Below are 22,132 nucleotides of genomic sequence, written 5' to 3'. Positions count from 1 at the left end.
TGGTGGGCATGAACTACAGCTGGTCTGCCCAGCTCTAAATAATGAGCCTTCTTCCCTTTGTGGGTGGATTTCTGTGTTTTAGGAGCAGCCCACAGAAGAGAACCTGAATGAGAAGCCACTGACTACAAAAAGCCTCAGCAGCAGCAGTGGGAGAGACAGAAAGGAGGAGCAGGTGGAGGGAGCTGCATCCGAGGCCATGCTGCGACTCCTACAAAGCGCCTTCAGAAGAAACTCACCACCAAAGCAATCACCAAAGAAGTCTCCAAGTGCAAAGCCCAACATCCCTTACGAAAATTTCTACGAAGCCCTGGAAAAGCTGAACAAACCTTCCCACCTTAAAGACACTGAGGACAGTCTGTATAACGACTATGCCGATGTTTTCTATAACACCAAACCTTACAAGCACAGAGATGACCGGCTGCTGCAAGCTCTGGTGGACATTCTGAGGGAGGAGAACTAAAGAAGTCTGTGATCCTGAGTTGGAAATATTCATGCTCCTTCCTTACCCATAGATTTTGCCTGTGTCTGAAGTGGGTGTTTTTGCCATTGATTCTTATGCTTATAATATCTTTTATTATACTTTTTCTTTTTCTCCCCAAAATGGATATTTGAAAGAGATGAGCTCCAACAGTAAATCCAACTTCCTGAATGGATCATGGATCTTTTCAAGCACCTCTTCCTGCCTACACAAGTAATGCGTTTGTTTTTTCCAGAGCCACAGTTCACACGTGGTCCTCAAGCCACATTAGAATGCCTCCCTGAGCCCTTTCATTTCATTTCTCAAAAGAAAAGTTATAACCTGGGGCAATAGATAAATTTGGAAAGTAATCTGCAAAGAATGAGAGGAAGGAAATCTGTTCTGATAGCTTGTCTCCTGTCTTTGCTCTGTGGTTCTTGGAATTTTGATGCCAAAGACAGCTTTGGAAAGTCTCGAATGAAAGTGTTCATAATTAGACCCCTACCCCATCTTTTCTATTCCAAAGTACTACTTATTTAGGGAGTAGTACTTAGATCCATAAACAGACCTCAGAATCTGTGTGATCTGGTTTGGGCTGTGTTAGAACATTCCTTGCTTGGTGTGCCACGTAAGAGGCCTCTGTTGATCCAACGGTGACTGAGACACATGCTGTGTGTTCTGGTCTTCCTCCATTTCCTCCTCCCTTGTCTTAGCCACAAACTGCATACTGAGAGAACTAATTTATGCTACTTTCTTAGAATAAACTTACACTTGGCACTCAGCAAGTTCCTAGTCATAATTTTTATTATTAATAATAACAGAAAACCACTCATAACATGGAGAACCAATATAATAACAGGGGAGAGCCAATGGGAGGTTTTGTTTGTTTTGAAAATTGTATTCATTAGAATAGGTTTTTCTGGATCCCTGAAACTGAGTATTCATTCCTTGACACTAAAGGCTCTTCCGTAATGGTATAGCTGATAGTATCCAAATTCTCATCAAATGGCTTCCAAGTTTCAACTCAGAGGACACGAGGTGGCAGCCCACAGGCCACATTTGTCCTTCAGGTAGGTTTTTTTTTTGACATGTAAAATGTTTTTTTAAATGTGAGTGATTATTGAAAATATGAGATTTTACATAAAACCTGATACTCAGACCCATCTTCCATCATGGCCAAGTTGCCTGGAGCTATGTAGCTAAACTTGAGTGGCAGGTCCCCAAGGCTCTCTGCTTCATGCTACCTATGGCAGCCACCTTACTGATGAGCACTCAATAGGCCTTTCATTTGGCCCCACTCTTGAACTAAATGAACATTTTCAAAGTGTAAATGCACTAGGAAAAAATATCTTCAACTTCTTTCAGGCAGGATCTGTATAATAATAATTATGAGAATTTTCCATGACTTAATTAAATTATTGGCCCCCAAATGGTATTTTAGACTCCTGCAAGTACCTCTGATATCTAATCTGACATGTTCATTTAACCTCACCTCCCCTGGATGCCCATTTACACTAATTCATTAACTGCCAACTGCTTAGCTTCTCATTCTCTCTGTGCTCACAAAGGCTCTAGTCACCTACAATGGCATTCTCCCAGTGGGCTGGCTGTTTGCTGTTCTTCCACGAAGTTTGAACTTTATCAGGCTACACATGAACTAGACCAAGAAGAGAACACTAGAGTCTGTCAAGTGCTTTGGTTTGAAGTATGGTTTGTAACACAAAATTTCACCCCCTATTCCACCATATGAAATTGTGCAGAATAAGGTTATCTCCAGAGCAATACCCATGAAGCTTTAAGGATGTTCTCCTAAAAGAATTACAGTATCAGTATGTTCTTGGAAGTTTCACATGCTCTTCGATATGGACTGTTAGATAGAATTTTTAAAATTTCAGCCCATCAAAAAGTACTAAAACTGAAAAGGACCAGGAGTTATGAGATACATTTTCAACTAAAAACAACAACAAAGCTAAGGCCTAGAGGGGACAATAAACAGTCATAAAGGAAAGCTCATCCTTTCCCCATTCCTAGCCTACTGCTAGTTGTCTGAAGCATTCTTTTTTATCCTTCTAACAGAATCTTTTCCTGATTAAACCCCCAACCAGCTCATTGAATTGCAGCCAAGGTTCACTTTAGAGAAGCTTTGATATTTAAATAAAGTCATGTTTGAATGTTTCCAACCTGGAGTATATTGTTCAGACAAAAAATATTTTTGTCAGTCTTTCTTAGTGCCTGTGTGAATTTTTGTGAAAATGTAAGAGAAGAAACATATACTATTTCCCTCAAAAATTTAAATTATATTTTCTTTACAGGTATTTATAATGTAGCAATGCTTTTATCAAACAGAATTTTAAAAGGCATAATAAATTATATTAAAGAACAAAAATTTTCCTGAGAATAAGAAAGTTTCGTCCAATAAAATATTTTTGAAAGGCATGTTCCTCTGTTAGTAAAAATAAAAAATATAATATGTGTTGTGATTAAAAAGTGACATCTAATAGCCTAACATAATGTGTAGCTGACTTTAACATGTGTGATTTTAGCATTCTTAAGGGAACTCCCACATTATACACTTGATGTATTAACCAGAATATGTAAAATATGCTTATAAATCAGAAGAATAAATGATTTCTCACTAAGTCAAAAAGAAAAAAAGCTCATGTTTCCAACAAAAATAGGGTCTCTTTTTCTTATTGTGTTTCCCAATGAACTGTAAAAAAAAATAGTTGATGGTTTACATTAAAAAGGTAATTCCTTTGTAGAATAATGGGCTTTCTTAAAGGCAATTTAAGAATTATTTGAATAGGTATATTTTATTTTTCCTTGTAGCTCAGTCTTTCACTTTTTGACAACATAAAAAGTTCTATAACTGAGCCTTAACTGAAGTATTGAGAAAAAAACAAAAACCTAAAGGGACTTACTACCTGTGAGAGAAAGGGTCTTACTATATGACTTTGTTTATAGGCCAGATTATAGCAGCTAAGCATCAAATCCTTCTTTCCCATCAGAAGTCCCCAATTCCCAACTTTAACACCCTGCCCTCTGGCCCACTTTCCTCTCCTGCTCCAAACCTGCCTCCCTGACTTTCCACCCCCATGTCTGAAACTTATCTTCCTAACCTGGGTGGGTGGTTTTCCCTCAGACTCTATTCCTTCCTTCTAAATCATAATTATTCAGTCAAACGAAAATATTTTATTCAAGAATTCCAGAAAGAATGTTCTAACTAGCTCTGTCCTCCACATTCAGCCATCTTCAAAGTCTTCCCACCAGAAGGGTTCAAGATATGCCTCAGCTTTCCTTTGAATGCCTATTTGGTAACTGTTGGATTAACCATGTGCAAGCCGAGAGTACAAACACACATACATACATGTCCCGAAGATAAACATTAACTCTTATATACAAATTAAACCCATAAGAAGGACGAGTAATGTTTTCTAACTGCCTCATAATTGTGCAAGGTTATAGCACTAACACACAGGATAACGATTATTATCCACTCCACTCCCTCTGCCCCTGTGAGAGAGTGTACTTTCCTGGCCCATTGATGTTGAGCTTGACCACGTGATTTGCTTTGGTCAGTGGATTATTAGTGGATGTGATGTAAGCAAGGGCCTAAATGTGCTTGCACAGTTTGGCTTGGCTCTTGCTTTCAGTGATTCAGTGCTCTGAGAAGAGTATGCCCCAGGGAATTACTGCCTCTTCAGCCTGTTTCCAGAACAAATGTATATGTAGCAGATTGACATTCTGGAACCAAACCCAGCCAACTTACAACCCGAGACAGAGCTGTCCAGATAAGTGCCGCCTATATAAGCTGCATTTGTTATCTTGGCAACTTGTAAGAATGAATAAATGCTTGTTGTAAGCAACTGAGTTTTGGGGTAGTTTGTTACATAGCCTTACTATGTCAACAACTCAATAATAAAATAAAAGTTTCATTTTTTCATCCTGCTACTAATACCACCCCTTTCAAATTGTGCCTTGCTGATTCTGGAATACAAACAAAGAAGCCAGTATTTAACCATATACCTCTTCATGCTGATCCCATAGCTAAACAAAGACCCTGTCCAAGCCTGGACATTTTCATTTTTAGAGGTGTGTCTTAGCTTAGTTCCTCCTGTACGCAGAGCTGCAGATAAGGAATAACTTGTGTATGGGTAGTTTATTTAGGAAGTAATAGTAGAGAGCAGAAGTGATTCACATATACACACAAGTAGCATGCAGTAACACTGATCAGCACAGGACTTACACAAAGACTAGAATGGACATTTCACCTAAGAAAGGCATTGGTAGAAGATAACTCAGAACAGACATGCTTTCCTCCCTCCCCCATCCCCACCCAATCCAGTGCCTTGGTACTTCCATTAGCCTCTCTCAAAAGCTAGATGCAACCCTAGGGTAAGGGAAGAAAACTTATTGGCAGATAGCAAGTTCACAACACTTATTAGAATGGCAACTTTTAACAGAAACAAAGTTCTGTTATATAAAAAAAAGAAGTAATTTTTGTTCACCTGGAGTTTGGCTTGCAATTTATACAATTGTACAATGTGTAATGCCTGTATTGTTACATATAGATATTATATAAACATTGCTCAATCATCAATGTATGGACAAGGATGTGACTATAGTTATTACAAACTACTTCTTGGAGAGTATAAATTTTGAACAAAAAATTCTAAGATAAGAGGGATTTGTAATGAAAGAGAAATGTATGGGTTGTTTCAAATTCTCTTGTCAGAGGGAACTAGAATGCAGAAAGCCCACCTGTGAGATCTTATCCATCTCAACAGGGCTCCCACAGTGGATTAAGCCCATCTTGGTTATCTGAACATCCGCGCCCTGGTTCTAGTCATTCTTTACTAGTAATCACAAAGCTTCAGGACATGAATCTGATGCCATCTTGCTCTGATGCTATTTTTTACCTCCAGAGATGAAAAAGATTTAGGCTTGTCGGTTAATTGATAAAAATCATATTGTTCCAATCATTAAAGGGGAAAAAAGGTCTGAAAATGTAACAGCAACAAAAAGTGGCTAGAGGTGTGGGTTCTTGAATCAGCCACAAGCGAATCTGAATCCTGGCTCTACCATCTCTTAGCTATGTGCCCTTGAGCAGGTTGCCCCACTTCTCTTCAGTTAATGATTCCCCAGCTTGATTCTGGGTTCTATCAGAAGTCAGACTTGTAATCGCCATGTGCCTGATTATTTGTGACAGCAGCTCATGCCTCCTCCTTGCCTCAGTATAAAATGCTGCAGCACCACACTGCTGACAGAAAACAGGTACCAACCATTATCAAAGAGGAGACACGTCAGAGCCCACCAACAGTGCTACAGGGCTGAGTTGGACCTCATCTTCAAGAGGGAAGACAATGGAGATGTGGGAAGAAAGAGGGAACCCACCCAGTCACTCATGCTCACAATAGAAAAGTGGCTATTGTTTCATTTTGTTGAGTGGAGCTCAGTTTATCTCTGTTTTCTGAGAATAAATTATTACTTGAAAAGTATCTTGTTGGACAATAATTATACCCTGCTACTAGAGCAGGGGTGGGCAAACTTTTTGACTCGAGGACCACAATGGGTTCTTAAACTGGACCGGAGGGCCGGAACAAAAGCATGGATGGAGTGTTTGTGTGAACTAATATAAATTCAAAGTAAACATCATTACATAAAAGGGTACGGTCTTTTTTTTTTTTAGTTTTATTCATTTCAAACGGCCGTAGTTTGCCCACGGCTGTACTAGAGCATAAGTATGGACTGCCTTCTTGGTTTACAGATTAAAATGCATTTGCCTAAATTCCAAGCAGAAAGTCTTGGAATTGGAAGGGGTTGTCGATTTTCTTTACCAAACTCCTATACTTGAGAGAAATGTGGGAAGGATTCTGGGGAAGGATTTCTCCTTTATATAAAGAGATGCAGTGAAGAAAGCCCCTCCTCTTCATCCAGACTCCTTGGGTTTGTAAACAATGTCTAGGACTTTGCTGGCCATTTTTGGACCTTCCTTTATACAGTAAATCATTTCTGGAAGAGTTCCCCAATTTCATAAGCTTCAGGTCCCATAAAACCTGGATCTGCCTCCTGCTCATCTCCCTGATCTAAGTCACCAAGTCCATGGACTCTATCTTTCAAATCTATCCACTTATCTCCATCTCCCATGCTACTATCCTGGACCACTGCCCTCTTCTTTCAACAGAGTTCTCATTGGTCTCCTTTCATATTGTGATGTTTCTAAATTGTGTATGTGTCACACCATTCTCTTCTTTAAAATCCACTGTACTTAGGATAAGGCCAAAGTTATTAACCTGTTTTGGAAGCCCTAGAAATTTTTGTTCTAACTTGTTTCTATAGTTTCATGTCTCATGTCATCTTACTCTCTCTCTCTCTCTCTCTCGCTCTCTCTCTCTCTCTCTCTCTCTCTCCCTTTTTTCTTTTACTGAAATGCCTCAAGTTAGTCTTGAAAACACACTATTCTGCAAGAAATTCTCTTCTTTCATTTCTTTTCTAGTTAATTTTTTTCTTACCTACTCTTCAGAGCTCAATTGTAAAATCCCTTCCTTGTGGAAGCCTTTCTGACCATTGCACTAGATTCAGTCGGAACCTCTGGCACCTGCTCCCATACAGCATCCATCACAAGGGCGATCACACATATAATTAATTGTTTAGCGTCTGTTTCTCTGGATAGAGTGTAAGTTCCATTAACATCTCTCAGGTTAACTGCTACACCCTCAAAAATTAGAACCGTATGATGTGCAAGAAGGTGAGTATTCAATATTTACTTGGGGAATATTTAATCAGCATGTGGTTTATCTGCAGGGCAATGGTACACTTTAAGAATTAGAAATTGGCAGCCTAATGCACACTTCTCAAGCAGCATGGAGAGCTGGTGTGAGCACATCCTTCCTAGAGAGGCTGCACAGGTACGGGCTCTAGACTGAGTCAAGCCCAGGTGGTTTCAAGTCTGATCCTGTGGCTTATTAGCCAAATGACACTGAATGAATTACTCTTCTTTTCAAAGTCTGTTTCTTCATCTGTAAAATGGTGAGGGTAACTATACTCATCTCCTGAGGCTGGTTATTTGCTTATTGGCACATATTTGTTACACATCTACTATATGCCAGGTAGTCTGCCAGAGGCCAGAAATAGAGTCATGTGCTACATGGACATGGCCTCTGCCCTCACAGACACTGCTGTCATTCATCATTGTATCCCCGGCTCTAGTATGGTACCTGGTATATAATAGTTTAATATGTAATTGTTGAATTATCTAACGTTATTCTTTATTTTCCCACCTGTTTAAAGTGCAGTTAAGATAAAAGTGCCAATGAGTAAAAGTGGAGAAGAATAGTCATAGCTGATCTTTATGGAGGACTCACTGGGTGTAAAGCAGAAGGCTGAGCATGGTACGTGGATTATTTCATTTAATCTTCATTCAATGAGGTAGACCCACTTATTATTATCCCATTTTATAGAAAAGGAAATAGAGTACAAACAGCTGAAGTTGCCTGATCAAGGCCACATAGCTAGTAGGTGGTGAAGATGCATTGGGCCACAAGTAACTTCGCTAGACTGACATCACCCTTAAGTTATGTCAAACTCTGAGAATCCAGAGTCCTAGGGAGAGAGGAAATGGAAGCATTCAAAGCTCAGCAAGGGAAATACTGAAGCAGTGGGAAACATCTTTCTTTTCTTTCTCTGGCTATGTTCACCCAGCTGCTTAGCTATCTATTAAAATCTTGTCCACCTTTTCCCCTTTTCTGATTTTATGTTCTATATCAGGTAATAATAGACTGCACTATGTCAGGCTGTATAGTTTTATATTCAACTTTATATTATATGTCATCAGTTAAAGCGCTGAGTCCTAAGACTGCCATATAATTCTATGTTCTTTGATAAGGAAAGGCACTTAAAACTGGATTGTAGTCTGCTGATTATTCCTCATACCAATTTCAAAGTACCCTGATGAAATAACATAATAAAAGGCAGATAGAGAAACAGGCCATATGTCAGATGTATTAAACACAAGGAAGCCAGACAGAAGACTAGAATCTAGGATCGGAAAAGCGTGTGTGTGACATGGCAAAGCAAACAGCTTGCCTGGGAGACCACGTGCTGCTTTCACTATCACATGGCAGTAACCAAGCTCGGCCGCTGTCTTCAGTGCACATGAACAAAGTACTGAAGAGGCTTTTGAAAGCTGTTCTTTTCCTTTGACTTCTCTTAATCAATTATTTATGTGATGGTTATTGATCATTACACCCAATTTCACATTCAAATCAGGTCATCCTATTCTATTACTGAATACATTAACTTACTTGGTATTCACATGCAAAATTCCCCAAGAATAATTTATTAAGGTAGCAGTTCTTAAGTTTTTGGAATCAATATCACATTCAATATTATTGAGTACCCCCAAAAGAGCTTGTTGATGTTGGTTATAGCTATTGAAACTTTTTAAATTTAAAAAATATATATTTATTATTTCAAAAATTACATTAATAACCCCATTGCATACTAACATAAATAACAAAGTTAGTGGGAAGAATGGCACTGTTTTACATTTTTGCAAATATTTTTTTATATCTGGCTTAATAGAAGAAAACTAGATTCTGTTATCTACTTCAGCATTCAACCTGCTACAGAATGTTTTGGTTGAAGCATATGAAGAAAATGTAGCCTCACAGAGATATAGTTGAAAAAGGAAAGCGTATACTTATACAATAACCAGGACATTGAAAGAACATAAGTATCCATTGACAGGTGAATGAATAAAGAAAAGGAGATATATATTGTGTGTGTTTATCACCTTTTCTATATATATATATATAATTTAGCCATAAAGAGGTGAAAATTCTGCTATTCGTGAGAGTATGGATGAACTTTGAGGACATTATGCTAGGTGAAATAAGTTAGACAAAGGCAGTGTGCTGGTGGGAGGAAATAGGTGAAAATGGTCTGTGGGTACAAACTTCTAGTTATAAGATGAGTAAATTCGCCCTAACCGGTTTGGGTCAGTGGATAGAGTGTCGGTCTGCAGACTGAAGAATCCCAGGTTTGATTCCGGTCAAGGGCATGTGCCTTGGTTGCGGGCACATACCCAGTAGGGAGTGTGCAGGAGACAGCTGATTGATGTTTCTCACTGATGTTTCTGGCTCTCTATCCCTCTCCCTTCCTCTCTGTAAAAAAAAAAATCAATAAAATATATTTTAAAAAAATTTTTAAAAAAAGATGAGTAAATTCTGGGGATTGAATGTGCAACATGGTGACTATAGTTAACAACACTGTATTTGTATAATTGAAAATTGCTGAGAGTAGATCTTAAAAATCCCCCCCCACACACAAAGATAACTAACTATATGAGATGATAAATGTGTTAACTAACCCAATCTTATTGTGGTAATCATTTCATAATACATATGTATACCAAATCATCATGTTGTATACCTTAAACTTAAACAATGTTATATGTCAATTATATCTCAATAATGCTGGTGGGGAGGGGCTAATAATAAGTTTTCCCAGATGATGATTTGGGATAATTTTTGCTTTTAAGCTATTTTACACACTCTTGAAAATACTTAAGTTTTTGGTTTTTTCCCTAGTGCCTTTCCTTGTAACACTATGGGGAAATTAAGGTGGGGAAATCCCATATTTAATAAAAAAAGAACTTCCAAATATAAAGACTTCTAAAATATATCAGATTCTTTTATTCTATAGACACTTTGAATCTTCCATTTCCAATGTCCTTCTTATCTATTGTGGCTGAAGTTAAACTACTCTATTTCCATGTTTTGTTTCCATTGTTCTGATGAGGAGTTTAGTTGCAAATCACAGGGTGATTTCTAGCTAATTTAAACAAAATATTATTTATTAAAGTATATTAAGAACTACATCAAAATCTCAAGGAGATACAGACTTGAAATGCTAAGTAGCTAGTTATAAAGCACATGTGAACAATGGCCATCCACCTGTGGGGAAATGTCCTATTGAAACACCACTATTGTCATCCCCCACTGCTAAAAACTCAGCCTTTCTGTGGCCAGACATGCCACCACCACAAACTCAGAAGATTCGGAACCCCTCTGCCACCACACTTGCCAGGATGTGTGTGGGACCACATCCTAACATTGTTCCCTTCCTCATCTGTATCTTGGCCAAGTGCCTCCAAATGGGGAAATACAAGACATGTGCTTTTGCACCTTAAAACACAAGGAATTCTGACGTAGTCTTTTGCATCATATCTTGATGCAGTCCTCAAAATGTGGAAACTGTGAAGACATAATAGAGTGTTTCCAAAAGGTGAGAGACCACAGGTGCCTACTCTACCCGCTGGCACATGGCTTGTTTAGATTGCAGTAGGTAATATGGTGGTGAGCCACAAAGAAGGCTTGGGGCAGTGTTCTCATTGTGTAGCATTCTTACCTCTCCTCACTTGAAGAGTGGAAATCAGGAATTATTTTAGTTTGTATGCTTTCCATTACACCTTCACTGTGTCAAAAGTTCCAGACTTAGATTAAGTATTTATTGGGCATATAAAAGTTTTCGGTTTTCTTTCTAGGATATACTTTTTTAAAGAATTGGCTTGTTTTCTGGAAATGAATCTGTGTTATATGGTCCCAAGTATTTTGTGCCGTTTTCTCACTTGTCAGCAAAAATCAGATAAATAAATGGGGAGAACATTCTGGGTTTAAAAACAACAACCCTGTATTTGAATTGTAAAACATATGGTTCAGGCAGACATTGTTTTGGTGTCATGGAAACTCTTATTTTCTCCACCAAATATATTTGAATAGCTGGCAATTATCCAATTTTGAGTGAGTGGAACAAGTTCTCTACATAAGGTGCCCAATCTTAATGTTTTTACACATTTTATATCAACTTCATATGCTAATAGAACAGCAAAGCATCCTGCCCATGCTTAGAATATGCAAAATATCAACTCTTTTCAGCAAAAACAACCAGTTCAACAAGATAGCATGCAAGGGCGAAGTTTTCTGGAATCCTGATAGATTGAGATTTCTGTCAAGCTTTTTGACTCCTATTTGAGTTAGGAAAATAATATGTCCAGGTAACTTCCTCCAGTGATTCAGAGAATGACACGACTTCCCATTGTTCCCCAAACTCAGGCTCCACCAATATGAAACATGCTCCATGTCCAGCATAACCAGCCTCACAGGCGACAAAACTGCTCATGTCATGCCTTTAAACATTACAATTTCATTCTTAGGTGTGAAGTTATTCGCAAGTCTATCTTCAGAGGGAGTACTGCTTTAATTCCAAATGAAAATGTCCACAGGGTTGCAAATCTTCAGTATATTGAGCAATTTTCTCGGAGCTCTATACCTTAGTAAAAGAGGGAAATCTGCTGTTATGGAAAAAGACAAATGGCTACACTCTCTGTGGAATTTTTTTTTTTTGCAAAAGTAGAGAAGATTAAGTTGATTTACCAGCATTAGAGTGTTCTATTGCATTTATCTAACTCTTTTGGCAGAGAAAAACAACAGTGTTACAGACCTGAGATACTTCACGTCCTATTCTGAGCTTTACCCAAAGAGCCTATTTACTACCTACTATCAACAGTCCCTAGGTGCTTGCTGCCATCTCATCCCCAGCTCACCAGGAGAAATGATCCTGAAGCCTTAATTGCTTTTTATAGGTCATCATCACTGTCATCCAATGCTCTTTGAGTAACATTTTAAAAGGCATGTAACGTAATCAGCTGTCAGGGTGCTCAGCTTTTCCTTGTAAGACAGCCCTGCCTGTCAAATGGAAAGAAAAGTATGACAGGGGAAAGATATGCACATTTGGATGCAAGCAGGTGCTAAAGATTCTTTCATGATAAAGCAAAGAAAATAGAGGGTCAGCTCAAAAGAGAGAGGGGGGCATGTCCTAATTAGCAAACCATTTCTTTTCTTAGCTTTGCCTGGGTATGGTACTAAAGAAATTCAAAATGAAATGCCAAAGCCACTGAGGAAAGAACTGCTGCAGTTCTGCTAGGAAACCTAATCATGAATAACAAAGAGAGGATGGGCTTTGAATGGGGTTTCAGTGACATGAGGAGCGGAGGGTACCTGTGAGCTCACGGGACATGTCATGCAGTGGCTCCACACTTGCTATCCAAAAGCTGGGCAGAGACATGATTGTCAGGAAATCAGTAAAGCTCCGTTTCATTGGGTTGAGTATAACTTGGTGAATGAGACATCTTAGAGCTAATCCAAGATGATGTAGAATGAGCTTTTTCAGTGTGCATTAATGGGGCTTCAGGCTGAGGTGGTTAATAAAGCAAAGAAGAAGGGTCATGGAAGATAAAGGAAATAGAGTGATTCCTTAGGTGCACCCAGAACAAAGGCAGAAACATTGCAGATTTCAATCAGGAAGGTGCAAGGGAAGCCACAGCAGGATTTGTTGCTTTTGTAGAGATAGGAACCCCATTTAAATTTGGAGACAGCTAGGGCCCTAGGCTATCCCTCAACTGGATCTGGTTTGTTTATCCTCTGCCAAGACCATGATGTCCACATTTATGGCCAATACAGCACTTTCTGGTCAGTTCTAGTGTCTCTAGGAGTGTTCAGCTGTGTACTTGAGCAAGTGGGGTTCATCCTTCCAAAGTTGTCCTCCTGTAAGTTCTTCTGGCTTCTGCAGACAGCTACCACGGTGCTCATTGGCTATAAGAGCCAACTCTGGCTCTTACAGTCAAATTCTAAAAGTCATGGGTACAAATTAAGTGTCATCAAATCATAGGAAAAAGGAAAAATAATGAAGGATTAAAGAGCAAAATTCACAGGAAATTCTATCCTAAATGAAATTTGAGAGGTATGTCTAAGGTGTTTGAAGGAGCCATCTGATGTTTAATAGACAGTGTGTTGTAGCAGTCAAGTTAATCTAGGATCAAATCCTTGCCATTTAATTTACCACCAGTGGTAAATAGTATTAGAATACAAAGTGCCTTTACTTCTATATTGATTATGAATTTTGCTGTATTTGAAGATTTTTTCTGCTTGTCTTCATTTTTTACCTATTTTCAGCCTACAAATCTGGTATGCTATTTAAAGACTAGTATAGATTGGCCATCTAGGCTCATGACCAAAATTCCTCCCAATATATGTATGTAACTTTTTTGTACTTTCAGCCAATAGGTATTTATTGAGCACCTACTATGTGCTATGACAGGCAATAAGGACCCAATACTCAGAATGGTTCCTTCCTTCATGGAAAGTATAGTTCAACAGGTGAAAGAGACACAGAGCCTCCTACTGCAAGATAGTTGAAGGGAAGTGCCATTTTGCACCTTAAGAGTTTAGTTACCTTATAAAATACTTCTTCACCACATCACTGGCAAAAATGTTTCTGAATGAAGAAAGGAAGACACAAAGGAAGGGATAGAGAGAGGAGAAAGTGTGCCATCAGAAAATAAAATAAACATAAATATGCCAAGCTTCTGCCCCATACCTCATTGACATTTGACATCAATTCAAGTAGACCTCCCCTCCTGTACAGGCTGCCACAGGATTAGTAAGTATCCACAGGCAGTTTATTGAATGTCCTTGTTAATGATGACCTTCCTGGAAACTGCCGGATTCTCTGAAGGTTTTTCCCCTCCTTTGAAGCAACCAGGCTTTATCAGCTTTTCTACATAATAACCTATGGAAATGAGCCAACCAGGGGAAAATGACTCCATTTACTTAGCTCTGGGATACAGATGGCCCGGTGAACACTGTGAGCTAATGGAAAACTAACACACACTGGTCCAGGTCAACAGCTGTTTCCATTGTAACTGTGGCCTCTGAGAGACAGGTGTATTTCATGGGCCCTTCTGTAGACTGCCATCTGCCCAATGAATGTTTTTCATTTCCTTTAACTATTAAGGTAGATACCAGGAATTGAAGTGTAAGTGGGTGTATTATGAACATCAACGTTCCTTTTTAGGCTTACATGGTTGGAAAGCCCTCCAATTCAATTTACATCATGAACAGGTGAATCTATGACTCAGCACCTCAAGCTTTCTCATCACTCTTCCATGTGAGATGTAGGAATATGTGCTTTGCTCTATCACTTTGCTTGAAGATTTGTTATTTATGTGTTCTCATAATTTTACCACATAAATATCTCTGAAGTAGTAGAAGCAGTCAGACTGGGCATTTACAATCCAAACTCTTTATCATATTCCCAGCCCAGATAAAGCAACAGTACTCTCCATTCCTAGGCCTACCCCTTACTGTGAATCACTGCCCCTTTCCATGTGAACTTCAGTATTCTGAGTACATAGGAAGGATACAGTTATGGAGTGAGAGTTGTGGGGGGAAGAGTTGAAGGAGCATTCTGGCCCTTTGGGGTTGCCTGGAAGCTCCATGCTGCTCTCTTTAGTTTATGAGGGTTCTTAGAGCCTGTTGTCCCTAGTTTGGGGCCTTTAGCTGAAATTGCAACATAATAAAGACAATTCTATCTAATATCCTATTATACTTGTTTGATTGTGTGTGTGTTTTTTCTCTCTCACTCCAGAAATACCCAGCAGAGACCCTGTCTACTTTAGCCAGTGGTTTAACCCAGAGCCTCTAATAGGGCCTGGCACACACAACATTATGGGCCAGGTACCACCTAACACAGTCTAATTTGGGGCAAACCATTTAACTTGAGTTTCCACATTTACTCTTTATTAGATTAATTTTATATAAAAATATAAAATATGTAAGTAAAAGATAATAATTCACAATGTTATTATTCAAATAATAAAGGTCTAAACAAAGCGAGAATATTGGGAAGAGGAATGAAATCATCAATTAAATAATTCAAATAATTATTGACACAGGATTGTAAAGCTTCAGAACCCTGGTCACAAAGAAATGAGCACTTTTAAAAAGGGAAGAAAACAGGAATCATATAACAGCAATACTTGACTTTAGGGAGGAAATGGAGCCATACTTTCTAAATACTAGAGGCAATTCTTTCCAGCTTACAATTTTGTATCCAGGCAATTAAATGCAGGGGTAGAATGAAATTCTTTTTAGACAAGTAAGTTTTCAAAACATTACTTTGAAACTTTCTCAGAAAAGTAATACAACAGGTTTTCTATACAAGGGAGAAAATCAAGAAAGGTGTTTGTATGGAAAGTACAATAATTAATAGATAATAATACAAGAATAAACTCTTGCCGAACCGGTTTGGCTCAATGGATAGAGTGTCGGCCTGCGGACTGAAGGGTCCCAGGTTCGATTCTGGTCAAGGGCATGTACCTTGGTTGCGGGCACATCCCCAGTAGGAGGTGTGCAAGAGGCAGCTGATCGATCTCTCTAATCGATGTTTCTAACTCTCTATCCCTCTCCCTTCTTCTCTGTAAAAAATCAATAAAATATATAAAAAAGAATAAACTCTTGTGTTTTGCCTGTCCTATATGTAGGATCCAAGGCACAGGGGCCTGTTGAGAGAGAGAACAAGACTCCTGGAAAGACGGAAATGCCACTCACAGCTCTGCAGCGGGCTCAGAGGGCAGTCCCTCCCGACTGTCATGGGTCAGAGGCTCTGAGAAGAACAGAGGATGAGATTTATATGCCACAGAGTGAGTCTGAGGAATAATTATATAAAAATTTAAGCATTTTTTAAAAAGAAAAGATAACTAGTAACTCCAGGGGAAAACAGAAAGTAAAAGGAAGGAAAGGGTAAATAGAGTATTATATGGTCCAGATGTGAAAATATTTCTGTAGTCATACTATGAAAATGTTGAACACTAATATAATCAAATTACTTTATAGTGGATAAGGGGAACACTAGGGAGAGGGTATAAAAACATAACAGACCTTTACCTTCATAGTGGGAAGTCAATGTGTAATGCCTAAATCCAAAAATGAAACTATATATACATATGTATGTAAATATACATATACACAAATATATACTTATATAAGCATGTTATTCAAAGAAATGAACATACCACATTTCTTCAATTCTGAGACATTTCAACATTTACATAATTAGATATGTCTCAACCCATGACGTGTCCCAGTGTAACTGGCAGCATTTGTTGCATTATATAACCATAGACATTGTTGATTTAATAAAATGTGCTCATCATCAAAGGAATCAGATAAAGGAGCTCAAAGTGGCTACCTCTGGGAAGCAGTAAATTGAGGGAAGGTGGTGATAAAGTTGTTTTAGTAACAACTTTTGAAATTATTTGACTCCTTAAATTATCTATATGTATGTTAAAAAAAATGTTTAAAAAATTCCTGTTGGCTGCTTTGTGGAGGTGTCACTAAGAGAACAAGATTGTGAGGAAGGAGATGAGTACAGGGTCTTGCTTAGTCCAGAGGGGACTGGCATGGTTTGGACCAGATTGAGAACAATGGAGGTAGTGATATGTAATCTGATTCTGGATATATATTTAAAATAAACCTGCCCTGCCCTGACTGGTTTGGTTCAGTGGATAGAGAGTCCACCTGTGGACTAAAAGGTCCCAGGTTCGATTCCAGTCAAGGGCATGTACCTTGGTTGCGGACACATCCCCTGTAGGAGGTATGCAGGAGGTAGCTGATCAATGTTTCTCTCTCATCAATGTTTCTAACTCTCTATCCCTCTCCCTTCTTCTCTGTAAAATATCAATAAAATATATTTAAAAAAAATAAATAAAATCAAATAAACCTGGCCAAATTTACCAATGCATTGAATGTGAGATAAAGATGAGAGTCAAACGTAATTCCAAAGTTTTGGGCCTGAGCAGCTAGAAAAATGAAGTTTCAATTTCCTGAGATGAGAAAGACAATAGAAAAGCAGGTGAAGGAAAGGGGAAGATCAAGAGTGCAATTGGGACATATACATTTGGATGCCAATTAGACATCTAAGTGGAAGTGGATGGTAGGCAGATTATATACCAGCTTGGAGCTCTGTTTTAGAGAGGCTCAAAATAGAATTTGGATTTGTCTCTTCACTTCCCTACCTGACCCCTTTAGACAGGTCATTTTTTGCTTGTTCTTAGAGATAGTGGTAAACTAAGTTGTCATTTTTGTTTAGGCACTTACAGGTAAGTTGTTAAGTATTCTTTTTTTAAAAAAAAACAACATTATTTGCAAGTGTTTGCTTCTGTCTGGTATTGTCAGCAAATTCTGGCCATGGCCAGGTAAGACTGCTTACCTGTCCAGGAAACCTAAGCACACCTTACCTAGACTTAGGTTCTTTTAGGCAGAATTTAATTCTATTCTATGTATTTTGTTAAAAGGGATGTTTATAGCCCCATTGGTAGAAATATACTTCCTACTTGAAGAAAATGTTAAAACCAGATCTCCTAATGCATTAAACCATGGATGTCATGTGTAACACAGCTAAGCAGGCCCTCTGGACCCCCCTGGAGACAGTTGACTGGGACACTGTTAGTCAATTATGCCTAATTTCTTGAAGCTCCCTCCACACACAGAGACTCACCCCAAGGCAATTAAAGATAAATACATTCAAGTCAGATGAAGCAACTCTTGCTTACTTGCTTCAAAGTACCACTGAAAGTCAGGCCCTGGTTTTGACCTCTTATCAGACTTTAAAAATTGATATATAATTGACATATTACATTGCGAAAGTTTAAGGCATACAATGTTTTAATTTTATACATTTATATATGGTTATAGTCAATAATACTGTACTATAAACTAAAAATTGATCTAAACAATTCTCAACACAAAAAAGAAATGGTAATTATGTCATATGCAAGGAGTTAGCTAACATGATGGTGGTAATCCTAGCGCAATATAAAAATGTATCTCCTCAGGCTTTTGATCCACATTACACATTTCTCCTTGAAACCACTCCAAGCAACACAAAGGAAATTCTTCCTTTCTAACCGAGGAAACATATATCAACCTGATAAAGTTTTAACCGCCCTGGAGAAAAACTCTTTGGGGACTTATTTCTTGAGCTCTAATCAGTCGTTGGCTATCACACTTTGCCCACCTCATGGGTGATGGGCAGATCTGTGGACATCTCCACTGTCCTAAGCACTGGAATGATCCTCTGAAATGTGATTGGCGAGGGGGGTGGACACATAGACAAATGCTAATCCCAGACGAGGAGGCAGGAAACCACTGGGTCTTCAGTGGTTTTGGTCTCTGTGGCTAAAGGCATTTCTGTTAGTTTGCCCTACCCTAATCCTTTTTTTAAAAAAACCTAGAGAACTTTCCATTTCTTGGTACATTTATTATTTTAAAATTCCAATTCCTCTACCTCCTTCTCTACCCCTAAGCACTTAAAGAAAATATTTGATCATGTTTACAGCTGTATATAGTCAAACATAAAAGGACAAGTGAGTTATTTTCACCAATTTCTAGTGACAATTTAAAGACTATTTTCTACCAATTTTTCTTGTTACACCCACACTACCTTTTATCCCCAATGCTTCTGTCTTTTAAAAATGACTCTATATATAGTATACAGGTGTAAAGTAGAAATATATACCATTTACCATTCAAAATAGGTTGATTACATTGTGGTTGTGGTGACAACTCCAAACCTCAGTGGCTTAAAGCAACAATTTTTTTTAATTCTTGCTCATAATACATTTCCCTCACATGGTAGCTGAGGGCTCTGTCCTCACCCAGTGACCCAGCCTATGACAGCAGCCATTGGCCACCTTGCCAGTTGCCCAGGTTCTTAAACTTCCACCCGAAAGGGTCATGCATGTCACTGCCATTACTTTTCTTTAGCCAAAGTGATTCATATGACTGAACCTAACTGCAAAGGGTCAGATGAGTGTAATTTTTTTTGCAAGTGGGGCACTGATTATTAGTAAACAGCTATACAGTCTAATATAGCCACTCAGCCAGAGTTATAATGCATCTGCTCTTACATCAAAATCCCTAGTAATAGAGGAAATTTCTGTGCATTTTGTCCAGGTGTTGTTTTTAAAAAAACACATCTAAATTCTGAGATTCAAAGTCCCAAGTCATTGTCTCAACCTTACTCTGTTTGGTTAACAGCTAATGGTGTCACATTTTGTAGATAAATAAAGGTCATCATCTCATTAAATGAATGTGTTTCAGGCCACAGGAAAATGCGTGACATGGTTACCAAGGTTCTTCAGTCATAATGAAGGTCTGCAAATGTCACCAGGGGGAACCGAGAGCCATTTTCAGGCGGGAAAAATCAGTTCCCATGTGATTGTGCAAGGGTTATTATACGATTGTTTTCTATCCCTCATTTCTTTTTTTAAAAATATATTTTTTATTGAATTCAGAGAGGGAGAGAGAGATAACATCAATGAGGGGAACCGAGAGCCATTTTCAGGCGGGAAAAATCAGTTCCCATGTGATTGTGCAAGGGTTATTATACGATTGTTTTCTATCCCTCATTTCTTTTTTTAAAAATATATTTTTTATTGAATTCAGAGAGGGAGAGAGAGATAGAAACATCAATGATGAGAGAGAATCATTGATTGGCTGCCTTCTGCACGCCCCCTACTGGGGATCAAGCCGCAACCCGGCATATGCCCTTTACTAGAATCGAACCGGGATCCTTAAGTCCTCAGGCCGACGCTCTATCCATTCAGCCAAACCAGCTAGGGCTCCATCCCTCATTTCTAGTGTTATGGGTGTCAGTAAATGTGCTGTTCCTTTGAACACAAACTCTGCATGGCTCAAAAAGGTTGAAGTTGAAGTGGGAGTAGTGAAAAAACATCAGGTCAAGAATTATGACCTTTCCAGTATGATGTGACAAATCAGGCAGTTTAGTCAGTTGCCAATCAAGTGTGAGTTGTATATCCACAGTGTACTCCATCCCCATCTGTAATAGTGTGATATAATAAGAAATATATATTTTTGGCTTTGACCACAGTTACTGGCACACAGCTGCTAATACCCTAGGATTTTCTTAAGCAATAGGGATGGAAAGCATTTTTTTAAATTTATAATAAGCCCCTTACAACTGTACCTGAGTTCATGTGAATGAAGTGACTCTTGGAGAAAGGGGCTGATTGCCTGAGGAATCAATCAAGTGATTAAAAGGGTTGGAGTTTTCATTCCCACCCCCTGAACTCCAGGGAAGGGAGAGGGCCTGAGGTTGAGTTAAGCACCAATGGCCAATGATTTAATCCATCATGCCTAAATAATGAAGCCTCCATAAAAAGCCTAACTAAAGGGGTTTGGAGAATCCGGATTGGTAAACTCATGGAGGTACTGGGAGGGCATGGAAGCTCCAAGTCTCTTCTCTCATACCTTGCCTTGTGTATCTCTTTCATCTGGCTGTTCCTGAGTTGTATCCTTTTATAATAAACTGTTAATCTAAGTAAGTAATTTTTTTTTCTTAAGTCCTGTGACCTAGGTTTGTTTTGTTTTGTTAATCCTCACCTGAGGATATTTTTCCATTGAATTTTTGGGAGAGTGGAAGAGAGGGGGAAAGAGAAAGAGACACAATGATGTGAGAGAAATACATCAATTGGTTGCCTCCCGCACGAGCCCTAACCAGGGCCTAGGCCGGGGAGGACCTGTAACCAAGGTATGTGCCCTTGACCAGAATCGAACCCGGGACCCTTTGGTCAGCAGCCCGACACTCTATCCATTGAGCCAAACCGGCTGAGGCCTGTGAGCTGTTTTAACACATTATTAAACCTGAAAGGGGGATGAGAATCTCTAATTTGTAGTTGATCAGTCAGGACCACAGGTAACAACCTGGACTTGTGATTGGCATCTGAAGTTGAGGGTCACTCTTTTGGAACTGAACTCTTAACCTGTGGAGTCTGAGCTAACTTCAGGTAGTTAGTATCATAATTGAATTGTACACCTAATTTGTGCTCAGAGAGTTGAAAAATTGGTTAGTGTGGAAAGACAGCCACACATTCGCTATCAGAAGTGTTGAAAAGTAGAGAAGAACAGAAGTTTGTGGGTTTGTTTATTTTTTTCCTTTTACCATCTTTGTATTCCTGGTCATCTGTGTAGATCAGACTCATGGTAGTCATCAGCTAGACAATTTCACTAGCTTCCCAAATTTTTTTTGCCACCAGTGTCTCCTTTTCCACTCCAATTTTAACACAGCAGCAAGAGATAGCTTACTACAGCCCAGTTCTGAGAGTGATAGTCACCATCACCAGTGCCTATTGCTTAGAGAAGGAAGTCCAGGCCCTAAACACACTCTTCTCACAACAACTTGAAGTCAACCTACTTTTCAGTCTTTATTTTTCAATGTGCCTACTCAGATTCAATGAACTATGCAATTGACAAGAGTGAAACTCGCTCAGCTGCAAATGTGCCCTTACGTTTAAAGGTATAGGTATGTCTACTCTTCTCCGTAAGTTATCTCTTCTGACCCAAGTGCTCTTTGAAAGACTCATGATAACAATTAGGTCTCCTGATAGAAATGGGAGACAAAAATATCTGTAACCAATTTTTGATGAAGAGTTATATTTGTTGCACTTAAAAACAAAAGTAGATCATTTAAAAATTGCAGTAAAACATTCATTCATGTCAGAGTGAGGTCAAGGAGAGAGATGATCATATTTAGTTATAATCACAGCAGAATGGTAAACTATATTAATGCCCAAACATGAATGTATCCATAAAAGCAATACCTTAGTTTATTTTTTAAAAAAAAATATATTTTATTGATTTTTTACAGAGAGGAAGGGAGAGGGATAGAGAGTTAGAAACATCGATGACAGAGAAACATCGATCAGCTGCCTCCTGCACACCCGCTACTGGGAATGTGCCCACAACCAAGCTACAT

The 22,132-nt window shown here is 38.7% G+C and overlaps 1 protein-coding gene across 1 annotated transcript in view; it reads left to right on the top strand.

Moving 5' to 3' along the window:
• The window catches only part of PCSK1 (proprotein convertase subtilisin/kexin type 1), a 40,505-nt gene extending 37,592 nt beyond the window's left edge, over positions 1-2,913 (top strand). Inside the window, exon 14 of the mRNA XM_005871523.2 lies at positions 83-2,913. Coding sequence (XP_005871585.1) covers positions 83-460 — 378 coding nt within the window. The 3' untranslated portion in view covers positions 461-2,913. The remainder of the gene's footprint in view (positions 1-82) is intronic.
• Positions 2,914-22,132: the final 19,219 nt, after the last annotated feature.

Source organism: Myotis brandtii, unplaced genomic scaffold (genome assembly GCF_000412655.1).
Source record: "Myotis brandtii unplaced genomic scaffold, ASM41265v1 scaffold344, whole genome shotgun sequence".
Lineage (NCBI taxonomy): Eukaryota > Metazoa > Chordata > Mammalia > Chiroptera > Vespertilionidae > Myotis > Myotis brandtii.
This window is presented reverse-complemented; position numbering and strand designations above follow the sequence as displayed.